General features: G+C 28.7%; 2 protein-coding genes and 1 long non-coding RNA gene across 8 annotated transcripts in view; all 3 read right to left on the reverse strand.

The window, feature by feature from the left end:
* Nucleotides 1-1616: 1616 nt before the first annotated feature.
* LOC126846745 (uncharacterized) lies at nucleotides 1617-3867 on the reverse strand. Its single transcript, XR_007686925.1, has 3 exons — nucleotides 3054-3867; nucleotides 2608-2655; nucleotides 1617-1872 (listed from the first exon to the last, which is right to left on the reverse strand). It is a non-coding gene; the product is annotated as an uncharacterized LOC126846745 (long non-coding RNA).
* A 69-nt stretch (nucleotides 3868-3936) lies between these two features.
* Nucleotides 3937-5141, reverse strand: LOC126846744 (uncharacterized). The gene is made up of 3 exons (XM_050586529.1): nucleotides 4954-5141; nucleotides 4451-4525; nucleotides 3937-4347 (listed from the first exon to the last, which is right to left on the reverse strand). The coding sequence occupies exons 1-3, from the start codon at nucleotides 5005-5007 to the stop codon at nucleotides 4117-4119; spliced, it is 360 nt and encodes a 119-aa protein (XP_050442486.1). The 5' UTR covers nucleotides 5008-5141; the 3' UTR covers nucleotides 3937-4116.
* A 1049-nt stretch (nucleotides 5142-6190) lies between these two features.
* The window catches only part of LOC126846931 (neurobeachin), a 157219-nt gene continuing 148868 nt past the window's right edge, over nucleotides 6191-14541 (reverse strand). For all 6 annotated transcript variants that reach the window (XM_050586833.1, XM_050586830.1, XM_050586831.1 and 3 more), the window contains 15 exons: nucleotides 12951-13053; nucleotides 12667-12782; nucleotides 11318-11430; nucleotides 10959-11099; nucleotides 10753-10872; nucleotides 10514-10666; nucleotides 10380-10452; nucleotides 10118-10302; nucleotides 9850-10027; nucleotides 9694-9774; nucleotides 9423-9590; nucleotides 8918-9181; nucleotides 8444-8640; nucleotides 8166-8317; nucleotides 6191-8096 (listed from right to left, as the gene is read on the reverse strand). In XM_050586833.1, the coding sequence (XP_050442790.1) occupies nucleotides 8006-8096; nucleotides 8166-8317; nucleotides 8444-8640; nucleotides 8918-9181; nucleotides 9423-9590; nucleotides 9694-9774; nucleotides 9850-10027; nucleotides 10118-10302; nucleotides 10380-10452; nucleotides 10514-10666; nucleotides 10753-10872; nucleotides 10959-11099; nucleotides 11318-11430; nucleotides 12667-12782; nucleotides 12951-13053 (2135 nt within the window). In that variant the 3' untranslated portion in view covers nucleotides 6191-8005. The remainder of the gene's footprint in view (nucleotides 8097-8165; nucleotides 8318-8443; nucleotides 8641-8917; nucleotides 9182-9422; nucleotides 9591-9693; nucleotides 9775-9849; nucleotides 10028-10117; nucleotides 10303-10379; nucleotides 10453-10513; nucleotides 10667-10752; nucleotides 10873-10958; nucleotides 11100-11317; nucleotides 11431-12666; nucleotides 12783-12950; nucleotides 13054-14541) is intronic.

Below are 14541 nucleotides of genomic sequence, written 5' to 3' on the forward strand. Positions count from 1 at the left end.
GTAGGTAATTGTTAACATAATATTATTTTAACAATACATAATAACATAGTATAGGTATTACCTCTTTCCTTGTATATTAAATAATAATAGTAAATATGAGCAATTTCACGTCTGTACTTTATAATTACTCGATAATTATATTGTTGATGATTATCTATTGTTTCAATTTTGACTCGAGAGTCGAGTAAGTTGTACGAAATTTAAACTGAAATTATTTATGATTTAGTATAGGTAATATTATATCTATTGCATAACGGAATAGAAAATGAAACCGTTATTATTTAGTAGTTGTCAAATATAAAATATTATTAATTATTAATTTTACAGACTTATGTTCGAATATTTTTTCTTTTTTTTTATTGTTTATATGGGCTCATGAGGGTTTTAAAATGAGTTAATACCTTGTTGAGATAAACTTCTTAGTGTTTTGAATATATACAATTTATATCTTCCCTATAGAGTTTAGGTAGTATTTTTGTTGTTCTTTGTAAGATAATTTTTTAATTAATTCGGTTTTTTTCATTTATTCATTACACTTGTACAATGAATATGTAATATTATCAGAACGTAGACACCAGACAATGCGTCGGCTTGTATATTATCTTTTATAGTTTTATATAAATCAATTGATAAATATATACATTTACAATTTTAATTACCACAGCTCAAAATGTTTGACATGGTACAAAAATATAATATTTATGTTATGTGGGACTAACTATATTGATAAATGCCTGTACATTTTAAACTGCTTTTTGTATGACAATACTATTCGTTAAAATTATAAGTGCAGTGTTCTTGTCATTAATATATCATGTGAGCTAATGTTTGCCTTGCATGTTGTGAAATGAAACCGAATAGATGAGCAGTTTTGCTCATTATTCACAGCAATTCGTTTTAAATAGTATTTTATGTTTGATCGCGAGTATCTGATTAAAACCGTAAATAATACTTCGGTTATAACTATAAACAACAGTAATGTCTTTTAGTGTAACTTTTGTAAAATACAGCTTAAAACATCAAAATTGTTTGTTTTCTATACATTTTATAGTGTTCTCGTTGCAAACAAAATGTATCTTCCAAAAGTCTACGGGCTATAGTTTATTATACAGGCGATTCATTAAGGATAACACACTCGTTTCTCTTAAAATAGTTGCAACTATGTAGTTTTTATTTTTGGAGGCACTTTAGTTGATGTTTTTTACATTGTTTTAAAATTACTAAATATTTACTTATTTTAATATTTTTTAGAGGTCTAACAACATAAATGGTAGTTATATATTTTAAATTAACTACCTATTAAAATTAAGAATAATTTTCTGAAGATTTTGACTATAGTCAATATCGAGTTTTGGATAATCACTTTTAAGTTATTAAAGTTAATTAAATATAAACATTACCATTTAAGTTTAAAAAGTTGATAGAGCTCTGGAAAAAAATAAGAATGTTAAAAATTATCTAATATTATAAGATAACATAAACCAACGTTTCTCCAAAAATAAAAACTACAAAATTGCTATTATTTTAAGCGAAAATCAATATATTATTCTTAAGGAATTACCCTGTAGTCCTTAATATATTTTTTTTTAAATAAAAAATCATCCACTTCAACAAAGTACATAAAATGTATATTGCTTTTATTCGATTAATAATTGTATTGTACTATCAATGTTCTTTGTACAAGTTATAATATTACAAGATACAATGCATAATTTTTTCCACTGCCAACTTTGTGTTATGTACCATCCGTTTCATTACATCTATGGTCCTAGTTAAAAGTCCGCCGTTTAGTAAAGAATGTTTATTTGCTGACTCTCCATGATGTTCTATATTACCCGTGTTGTTTTCATTTCCTTGAACGATATTATGTTCCTAACAAAGATATAGAAAAAAGATCAATGATATAAATTATTACTTCTTAGCTTCCAAGACAATCTTACAGAGTAATACCTATCTAATTAACGCAATTGAATGGGTTGGAAAAGGGAACATGTTTCAAACTTTTTTGGAATTATCTTATTTGAATCTAAAATTGTTTAGCATTAAAACGAAACATACTTAGAATTCATGTACCTAGTAAGTCGTAACAGCATGCATATAATTGTTACACGTTTTTATAAATGTTAGTTATATTAGTTCTTTGTCTTTTCGATAAAATTTTAATTTCTGGTCATGTTCCTTTTTCCAAATAACCGATTCAATTGTTTTTATAGGATTAATCTTACTAGACCCAGGTTTAATTTGTTAAATTAGTACTATTTGTTTACTGTGTATATTAATTACACCCAATTCATAATATGTTAATTAAAAAATTAAATTTTGGATAATTATCATATATTAGGTATATTCAAATTATATACATCGTTAATACTAAGAATATTAAGAAACCATTCCTTCAAGCTTTTACTATATTGATACTATTGTTTATAAAGTACATATGTATTAGTATAACATAAGTCATAACCCTAGAGTTTAAATCCGGGTAGTTTGTATTATGAAAACAATCATTACTAATATCAAAATATTGTAATAATATCTTAATATTATAATAATAATACATTTTTTAAATAATAAAGACAATTTTTTATTGCTAAAACAATAATTTACCTTTTGATCGTTTTCTTTCGGTTTTTCTTGTTCACTTCCATTAACTCTCTAAAAATGAATAAGTTATTAATTCAAACCCATTAAACCGACATCTAGGTATACACTATAATAAATAGTTTAATTTCTATGTAAAGCAATTTTTTCTTAAAGATTTCAACCAAATGCCACTAAGTATCGAGTAACATTGTTGAACTTGTATCAATCATTAGAAGTGACGACTGGGAAAAATTAAGCCTATTTAATTTATTTTTAAATAATATTTGGGTAAGAAAATAGGATATAATATTTTAGAAACTGCTAGTGACAGATAAAGAAAGGCTTTTTTAGTGTTAAAGGTAATTATATATGTTAGGCCTTAATATAATTTATTATAATTATCACTTAATTAATATAATAATATTTTATAAATTATATACAATAATATTTAAAAATGTCTATACACTCACTTGTAATGTATAAAACACTGAAATCAAAACGGTTAAAAGCCAAATATATTTCATGTTAAACATTTTATTTTTTATTTAGTTATAACAAATAATCGAACAATAATAATATATCATAAAATATTTTACCTGTATACTATAGTGGTAATAGAATATGTCACTAAACGAAGTTTTCCATGGACTTAAAAGGTAAATTATAATACTATTCTTTAATATTATGAACATTTAATGTGTGTGACAAATTAAATTATAAACATGTATATATTTTTGAACAAAGGTAATTGCGTTACATTAAGTCGGTTTACTTGTTTACAAGCAATTATGCGCTGTACAGTATGTGTGAAGCTATTGTTTATCATTTACAATAATAATTACAGCTCAAGTTGGTTCTTAAATTACTATCATAGGTGTAATAAAATAAAAACATGTCTTCAATTCATTTTACGTTAATGGAAATCAGAGATTAAAAACTCAAAATTTACATAATTTTTTTAAAAACTAGGTAATAAATATTGATACAAATGAAAATTATAATAGTACGAGTGCGGTAACTTAACTGGGTTTGTACTTGTTATGCCTTTTTAGAACGTTATAACCGTTTCGTTCTAGGAACAATATTTTTAAATCGTTATAAAAGACATAACATTAAAATGCATACTAATAGTTATATTAACATTATCATTTATAATAACATTTGTTGTAGATGTAACAAAATAATTTACACTTCGACGAAGTATTTAATTGATTTTAAAACGAAAATAAAAGCATTATTAATTATAGGTTATGACATTAAATACTCTTTTTTACTTCTACGCAATGTAATTTTGTAATACGTTTTTCAAACTTGACTAATTGTAAAATCAGATTTAAAAAAAAAAACAATTTGGTTCATTTACACGTGTTAGATATAATATCTAAGTACAAAAATAATACCGTTGATATATGGTACGAAGCTGAGTAATTTTATTATTAAAAAAGTTTTACATATTTTATTCCAGTATAAATTAACTTTGTAACTATTTTCATATTTTATTTAACTGTAATGATATTATGTCAGAATAAATAGTTAATAATTATCTTCATAGTCATCTTCGCTTTCAGGTTTCTTCCTGCAGAAACGCGATGCAAACTTTCGTATTGAATGTTTTGTGTTTCCCCAGTAATTTTTCAGTCCATAAATCATAAGCGTGTAGGGGACAGTAAAATATAATTTTATCAAGTTTAGATCAAGCGCTCGTGTATTTCGTTTTGCTATAACTTTGTCGCCTCCACCAACAGTAGCTCTGGCAGCAATTTTCTGTATACAGTTTTTAAAAAAACATATGTTACAACTATTAACCTTTTCAATTTTTATAATATATAACGTAGATAATCGAATCATTGGAAGTAAACGGAATTACTTTTGTCGGGACGGCCGGATCTGTAATAGATTTTGGGCTTTGTACCGGTGATGATTTTACAGGACAATGAATCATCTAACGTAACAAAATAAATAAAAACGTTCATGTAAACGAGATTAAAATAATTGTATTTCTCCAATTAATACATATTTATATTTGGGGAGGGACTTTTAAAATATTTACAAATAAATCATAAATGGTGTTTTCGTCGAAGATTATTTCTAACTTATTGATGAAACCCAATACTACTAAACAAACGTTTCAAAAGAAATATAGTACTTACAAATTAAAGACATTTTATAGGCTTTCTCGTTTAGTTTTTACTTTTTAATGACTTGTTTAGTATACATATTTTTATGGTATATACTTCTTTATTTTTCAGAAACATATGTTTAGTAAAAATTGGTGTTAATGTCAATACTTAAGAAATTTTATGCAAACAGGTATCTTAGCTAATATTATTAATTCAACATAATATAATATTGGGCAAACCGAAAACTCACATGGCTCAATGAAAATACTACCATAAAGGCAAAAACCGTCTGCACCACAACCATATTGAGGAACTTCCTGACTTCTTTGTACAATAATGAATTCCTGGCATGGAATAATATTTGCTCATTAGGCACTACGTTTATTATGAACTTTTTCGCAGAAGATTATTACCAATTTAATTACAATGAAAATGATATTCATTGCTACACAGTAATATTGCCGTGTGCTCGTTATAATAAGCTATAATATATTATCCATAAAATATAATTATCCGTAAAAATAACAATGCACCAGGTACCGGTGTATGTATTATAATATAATTGTTAACAAATTAACATAACTAAAAGTGCGTAAACGTTTGAACTCAATTTTGAATAACCAAAGGCAATGAGTTTCGAACAAACATTGACAATACTCATGTCTATTGAAGTTCGTAATTTAAAAAATAACTACGTAAGGTGTTACATTACCATGGAAAAAAGCAAAACAACTTGTGTCCTATAGTTACCAATATGTTTACTTCTCTAGATCACTTTTTCTATATTTATATGAACAGAGTAACAAATAACACCTCATTTATTTGATTTATATTTTTTTAAAGTAAAATAAACTTGTGAATTGAAAACTTTACCTAAAACATTAACTAGGAGTTTGGACTGGAACATTGATTAATAAAAAATTGTCTAACTTTTATTTTTTAGTAATAAGCTAAATAAAAATAATTAGAAGCATCAAGGTAGTACAGAGTACGGCAAAAATGTTATCCTATAGTATGGGTACCATAAAACCATTGTATGATTATAAGATAATTGTTGTCATTCAGCAATAAATTGCCAAAATGAGCATAATAATTAATGGAAACTATATTATTTATATTTTATTGAATTAACAAAATCGTAATTAAGTACATCATAAAATGTTTATTAAATAGTTACACAATGAGTAATTTTATGAATAATTATAAATGCGGTCATACAAACAAAATACATTGGCGGTGTTTTTGAAATTGTACAACTATTTTTTTAAATTAGGAAACATAAATTTCAAAGTATATAAACAAAAATGGATGGATAATTATTATAATTTAATTCTAATAAATTATGACTAAAACTCAAATCAATATTGGTATAATTTTTAATAAATTAATATAAACGAAATTTGAAAATAAAGTTCTAAAAGCTATTACATAAAATATAATATAATATCTCCATTATTGGTAAACTAATAATAATCAAAAATGCTAATATATTGCACGTAAATTGTAGTAATTGTTTATAGTTATTAATATAATTAATAAAGTAATGAATAATAAATAAATCAAATACAAATAAATTCTCTCAAAAGCGTAACACATAAGAAAACAAATGCTATGTCACGTTTTGTAATAGCTATCTCTTCGAAAACAATTCAAAAATTGATAATGTTAAAAATGCATTGAACCGATATAACAATAAATTATCATCCATATAAGTGCCATTTCAATTTCAAACCATGAAATCAAATTTATTTAAATACCTAAAAAGTTTTGATTGATTTAACAAACTTAATAATAATAATAATAATAAGTACTTAATTGTTATAAAGAAATTGACAAAATATCTAACAACACTATTTATGGCCAAAAGTTTTTTTTTTTTAAAGGTTTTTATTTTTTTTTAATTTGAATAACAAACAGGCCACAACCTCGGTTACTTGCAATAAACGTACAAATTATTATGATCAAAATATGTAACACAAAACAGACTTGTTATTGATGAGCATGAATGAGTCTAAAATAAATTCCTCGTAGGGCGGACTAATGTGACTGGCATAACTTTACATAGCACATTTCATTGCTATCTTATTAATCGTAATTTCTATAATAATTATATGTGGACAAAATACAAATGTATTTTTGTTATATCACAATAATTCAATTAACTTACTGTATTTATAATAATAATTTATAAATATAAAATATTATACAAATTTTTTTCAATTTTAAGAAAGGTAAATACTGATGATAAGCAATTAATACTTTTGAAAAATACTACTTGTTATAATATTAAACTAACATATTTATATACCAAAAATTTACCAATTTAAATGTGAACAATAAAACACATTTATTTTAAACACTGGTTTTTTAATACTCATACATTATCGAATCACAATAACTGCATAATTAATAGCACAAGCAAACACCCAATATACATTTATTGCATATACAATATTTGTATACTGAAAATGCAAGAAATAATTGGCTTTCTATTAATTAGCTTGGAATTTGTTGAAAATTTATCACAATAACAATTGTTAATATATGTAAAATATACATAATTTCTAAAGGAATGGATTAGAGTGTTTAAAAGGGAATGTCTTGACAAATTTGAAGAATCACTTTATTAGTTATTATTAATTAAGATTAAAAATTGCCCATTCTATATGCTTATTTCATATTATCTAAACATGTAAAACTAAGTTTTATAAATCACTATTCAGACAACACAATGAGATTTTGATGCATAAGCACGCTAAATTCAATAACAGAAATACAATATTTTATATATAAAAGAAAAAAAAATAATAAGAAATTGTATTGTATTTTAAAATTTGTGTAGTCACTACCCAGCACCCAGTATACACTAGGCATGATTACTATTACCAAAGAAAAAAACTCACGAATATAATTTATTTTATGCGTAATAATGAACCGTTTTATCAATTGTTTTTATAAATACTGGAACAAAAATATAGATATCGCAAAATGAATAGTTCTTAGAATAAGTACTGTATAAATCATTTACAGTTAATTACACAAAAGAAAGTGGTAACGTCAAAATCTTGTTTTAAAATAATTATTACTATTAACAACCATTAATGAGCATATACATGTCAAACTATATATTGAATGCCACGTTAAATAATTTCCCCCGGCTAGCAATGAGCTATGGGAGTGACAAGTTATTGCATGTCCCTACCTAACTTTATTATTCATTGAGCTCTGACTTAATAAAAAAAAAAAAGTTAGTTATTGAATAAAATAATTAAAAATAAATCTGAAACAATCAATATTGGTATTCAATATCTCTGTTGGAATTCATGATGCCATCTATTATAGTCAATATGGAATATCACAATAGATCCTGTTGACAATCCGGCTAATAAGAACCTAAAAAAAACATTGTAAGTACAATCATTATTATTGTTACTAACTGTAATTTATTTATTGGAGTTTTACTTTTGGTCGTGCGTGAGTCCTAATGATCGTACACTACTGTCACAAGCTGGAAAAGCATACAAAAGGGACAAATTGAACGTTCTCCATACTTCAACGATGCCTTTATCGCCGCCTGTCATTAAATATTCTCCGTCTCTGCTCAGCAACATGCACTACAAATGACAATATAGATACACATCAAACATTGTTTTCCTAACCATATTATCTATTATGAATTATAAGGAAACAAGATGAAATATATTTGTAAAACGTTTCTGAACATAAATTAGAAAACATACTCTAATATTATCATTGTGTGTAGCATGTCTTAGTCGTTTTCCGTTTATTGTATACGCTGCTATACTTCCGTGTTCGTAATTCACGACTATAATACCTTCTCGAGACATAACAGCACATTCGGGATTTTCGAATCCGTTGGGCGGATCCAACGATCGTAATAAATCACCAAATGTCGTGTGAATCAAAACTGGGCCACCTTTTGGAAAAACACAAAAATATACTATTAGGTAATTTTTCATCCGTTAACACTGTAAAAATGGGCATTACTACAGTTTATAAAAACGATGTTCACACCAAACGAACATTTGTTTATTTCAGAACAAGCATGAATAAATTATAAAATATGTATGAATGATTTGAACTGTCAATCACCCTAATTATTGATTTTTACATCAATAGTTAATAATGACAATAATCATCTCTTTGTCGGCTAAATTATAATAATTGTAAGCACAGAAAAATTGTAAACATACTCGATGATGCGGAAACCACTAATCCTAGTTCAGCAGATATAGCCACTGAAGTTACAGGTTGCTCGTGACCTGTCAGCGTAGCCCTTGGAGTGGGATTGTCGCCTTCGCCGACTATAGTCTGACTTCTGGCGTTCCAGTGCCACAGCAATATCGTACAATCGGTAGACCCGCTAGCAATATAACAATCTGATGTTATGTTACATTCACTACGGCTCAAGCAAGTCACAACGCCGTAATGACCGAATACAATTTGGATGATTTTTGCTGCAACACAAACGGTGAAATGTGTAGATGGTTAGTATGTAAAACACCACTGTGGTAAAATATAAGTTTCAAATAATAAGTCACTTTACGTGTTATTTGTTTTAATTAGTATACGTTTTAATAAAATGTATAAATTAGTATAACACATAGATAAGACATTTTTAGATAATGAACAAAAATGCAACATATCGACTTTTAACTGGTACTGGGAATTAAAATGGAAAACAATAATAATACTTACCAGTTTCTGTTGAAAAAACCCTAAAACTATTATCCCAAAATCCACAAACAATTAGAAAACGACTGTCGACGGTCGTGACAAAACAGTTCCATTTGATTTTCAACATTTGACTGAAATTGTCGCCAAGATGACGTCTTAATGTCACGCTGGAATTGTTATTTGATTGAGCTACAGAAAAAAAAAAACCAACTCGTCATAATACATGTTATATACAACTTTGTACAGGTACCTTCAATGTGATTAAAAATAATTTATTACATTGAAAACTTACTTAAAATCTGGTCCATGACGAGCGGTAGGTTAACATTAGGTTGTTGAGGACTATCCGCATAGCTAGGCGATTGAATAGTCACTAAAATAGAATTCAAATCAATAAATGACCACACAAACATAATAAACGGCAATAATTGTTACAATATATACGAACCCGAATAATTTGTGTTCCATCGGTTTATGGCAAATTGCATGTTAGTGGTAACTGTAACAACGGCAGGCATTGGTAATTGAGGGAATGTGTTGGCCGAAATGTGACATATTGGAGAGTTGGACGGGAACTTCATGGTCATGCACACATCATCGGGAATACTTGTGAACATCATTGGCGACTACAAAGAGTACACGGTATAAAACAGTTATAGTTAAGGTAAAATAGTCATATTAGAATATGAGGAGTAGACCATTGACGGTAAACTCACAATGTGCATGGCTGAGCTTCGAGGCAAATGCGGTTCCATCAACAGCTGCGATGGCGTTTGCCCGAAACAGCGTATCTGGTTCTCGATAGCTTCTCTCATTATAGGATCAGTAATAGTATCCATGTCTACACTGCCCTCGTATGTCAAATAATAAAAAACATTTGACGCTCTTACGGCTTCCGGTCCTTAAAGAGTAACACCACCACAACACGGTTAAAATCTAAAAGTGTTCAATAGTTTTTTAAAATAATATTCGACAAACCTCTCTGCTTGTATCCAAAAATCAAATCGATCCACTGATGAAGTTGACAGGATACAAATTCAGATTCCAGAGCCTGTTAAAGCGATAATATATGGATGAAATAATGTTGACAAACTTGTTAACAAAACAATTACCATTCTGTTGATTCTAATGAATTCTTCTGGAGACGTGGCCCAAGGTGGAAGATCGACGTTGCCGACGGGCGTGCCATCTTCTTGATGGCCCAGTTTGTATTCATTGTCATTGGATAGCATTTCGGGCAAGAAGAATAACTCGGGAATCAATTCCTAGACGACGAATATAATCCGGTTTAAATTTAATCAATTGCATTGCGCTACCGCTACAGATTTTGAAAAAATAATCAAATGTTTACCTTAACGTCAGAAGTGTCCCTTTGACAATTCTTCCAAGACAGAGCTACGGACGAAAACAACCGATTGGGATGGTCGAATTTTCCACCTTGTAAAGCCAAAAACATTGTTGTAAACGGTTCCTGTAATGTAACAAAGTATATCAGGTTAAAATAAAACATAGTAATAAATAATATTTATCCAACTAAGCACCCGTCAGTTTACTTACAATTCGAATCAGCCAATTTAACACAAATGCTGCGGTAGAGTAGTGGGTACCGTAATGGAATGGTGGAATGGATTCGTTTTCCCATGAGCTAAATCGTTCTTCGAAGTATGCTTTTCTACTCGGATTTAACGCACCAATCGGCTAAACACAAAATTAATGAAAATCATGTACACCAAGAACATATAGAATCAACGTTTAGAAAATCTATCCGTTCAACGTGGCTGAAAACATCAGTCAAAAATTGTATAGAACATTTTTTTATTGTTTGACATTTCCACATTTGTTACACCCGAATAAAATTATCAAACAACAAATAGTTTTGAACAAAAGTGAGTAAGTACGAAGAGATATAGACATACTTTAGACAGGTCACGGTAGTTGGACGGAAGACCCAAATCCAACTCGGTTGATTCGTAATTTGTCAACACCCAAGGAAATACCGGATATTGATTTAAATCGTTGTATGTTCTTCCTGTAATATAAAACGTTCAATTTTCAAGTTAAAAAAAATGTACACATATTAGGTATATTATACAGACATTATATTTTTTTAAATGTAATAATTAATATTTTTATAATAATTTAAAAAAATGTAATTTTTAAACTCCGTGTCTGTATCTCCAGATTCCACACCCACTAAGCGTGTAGCTATAGTGGAAAAGAAAAGATCTATGTTGCAGTTTAAAATTAGAAGAAGAGCAATAATGTTAGTTCAGGAAATGAGTGGTTTGGGGTTTCAACGGGCGTGACATTAACACTAATTGGCGCTGTCAGTGATTTGGAGGACAAACCCGTTGTGGCGACGTTAAGCAATTAGATAGACCGAGAGTGTTGTGTTTCTTATGCATATAATACATTATATTATAATGTACGCTAGAAAATGCCTGCACAATAACCGTCAACGTTAATATCCTGCTAGTTCTTCCTTGGCACACAAATGTAACCCCTGTCCTCCGCTGTCAACTATTGTAGTGTCTATTTTGTACTACACATATACATATACATATACTTTGTGTTATCGAATGAGAGTGCAAGCATCTGCAGACATGTTATAAATTATAATCACATATCCGTTTTAGAGTCGAGCGTAGTAATCGGGGCGAAAACTTACTGATATAATATTTGGAATTTTAATATCTAAATTTGAAAATACGCGTACACTGTTCAGGATGAACCCAGTCAATATCATAAAAGTTATTAGACTATACTTTAAGATTATTCTTTTTCATCCTTTTATAGTTATTAGTTGGCTCAAATGTAATACATTTTTCAACGATATAACACCATTTCACATGTGTCCAAGTTCAATGTTTAGGACAGTTGATGGAACGCGGTAGAGTATTATGCGCAGAAAAAAAATAATACTACACTCCTTCCTCCTATCTCATCCTAAATTAAAAAATGTTATTACTTCATAAGTTGTTATTCAAAACTGATTATCGATCAGGGATGGGTTATATCCTTGAAAAAATATACCAAAATCGGGCGAGCTAATAACTATAAAAGTATAAAAAAAAAAAATGTTAAAAAGGTCTAATAACTTCTAAGGTATTGACTGAGTCGTAGTTACTCTATAAACCACCCTATACATATAAATAAATATACTTCGTAATATGGCTCTAATACAAGAGTACACAGACACAAGTGAAATTCAAGTTTCGGTTATATTATTTGATTCATTAAAGAGTTAACTTATAATTTATCTGACCTGCAATGGTGTTCAGGAACATCAGGTATTCGAAATTTGATATCTCTCTGCGCTGCCATTTTTGAGTCATGTTCGAATTTCTCATCAGCTGTCTTGGGGACATCATAGATGCTCGTCTACGAAAAAATTCATACACATTTTTTTTTTACAAGAATACAATAATATTAACTATAATAATAATACATCAATTAATTCGAAGTAATGTAATATAATTATTTATAAAAGTATGTGGTATATATTTCCACACTGTCATATTGTAGTAGTTAGAAGCTTTTTAAATTTACCTAGTTTGCGGTAAGCCATATTTGATACCGACTCCCACTCTTGGCAATGCTTTTATAACTCTCTTCACTGTGTTCTGATCAGGGAATGAAAACATGACCGATGCTAAAAAAATACAAAAATGATTTTTATATTTACAATGTAAGTATAGTAGTTCCTAAAAACATTTTCTGCGATTACAATTTGCTTCGTCAAAACATAAATAAAACGTAACTTGTTTGTTTTTACATAGCAAAAAACATATAACAATGATATTTTTCATTTTACTGTTAGTGACTACTAATAATAATGAGTGCGTTCACAGTTAGCTGTTTTTACCGCATAAATGCCAAAGTTCTAGTTATTAGTATAACACTTAAAATAGTTAATGAGTTTAGAATATAATTCTGTCCCGTTGTAGTGAGTAGGTATACAACTGTAATATAGTAAGTATTGTTCATTCAGTGGGTCTAATGCATTTATATAGCTGTTATAAATAAGAGCTACAGCATGACGACGGGAGGAATGGGGATGATATTGTATAATTCGGTTTCCGCGACCCTCTACCGCCGGCACAGCAATGAGTGTTGTTATATTATACATTGTATACACCAGTGGAGGCTGAGGGTGCGGCGATCGAATGAGTTTGCCGCCCCCGTCGTCCTTTAAAATCGAATTAGCATTGATCCAGTATATGCCCGCCTTAAACAACACCAACAACAACACGCATACAATATATATATATATATACAAACACCACCAGCAGCAGTACCAGACGAGGGGTTGTGCGAAGATATAATTTCTCGTCGACCCCTAAGTACTTCCGGAACATTAACAAAACGTTTGGTATCCTGTTTTCAAAAGTAAACCCCGAAATACACTGGTACCGTATATATATATATATATATAATAATACGAGTATGTGTAAATAATACAATAAATCAGACTGTATACCTACCCACACGCAGACACATAATAAGTATAGGTATAAAGTGCATATAATAATGTACATAAGTATAGGTATCGTTAGCTTCGCGGGCATGATACTCGTAATACCAATAACTCGTATACCAATCCGGTCACAAATATAAAAACGGGGTAATACCATTGAATTTGTTTTATTCAACATGTATTTGAGTGAAACAATAGAAGGTCGAGAATCGAGGCACCGAAAAATTCTAGACACCGAATAAATAAAAACCAAAATGTCATTATACCAACTATGACAGACATGTTAAATATCATAAACACAAAATTAATATATATATATTTTTTTTCGATTAATATTATTTCGTTTTATAATAAAAATACTTGTAGTTTATAATATTTTTTTTTTAAGTGGCATTTATCAAGTGGTGGTCATTAATAGATTGATAAGGGACTTTAGCATAGGGAAATGGAAAGTTTTTAAGATTTTTATTCTCCGGAATACCTTATTTGTAATATAATTGTTGACAACACCATCATTTCTTGTAGCTATAGTTTCTTTTTCACTTCAATTCATTTCTGGAATAACTCAGATGGTAAAACTTAAAAGTTTCTCTAAATCATAATATTTGTATAATTTTTAAAGCGTTGCATAATACTCGATTTTATCCTACAGACGCGATATTA

The sequence above is a fragment of the Adelges cooleyi genome, unplaced genomic scaffold (assembly GCF_023614345.1).
Source record: "Adelges cooleyi isolate 19-005CV unplaced genomic scaffold, UGA_ACOO_1.1 ACOO_flye_CR_arks_rails_tigmint_CR_PRNA_9, whole genome shotgun sequence".
Classification (NCBI taxonomy): domain Eukaryota; kingdom Metazoa; phylum Arthropoda; class Insecta; order Hemiptera; family Adelgidae; genus Adelges; species Adelges cooleyi.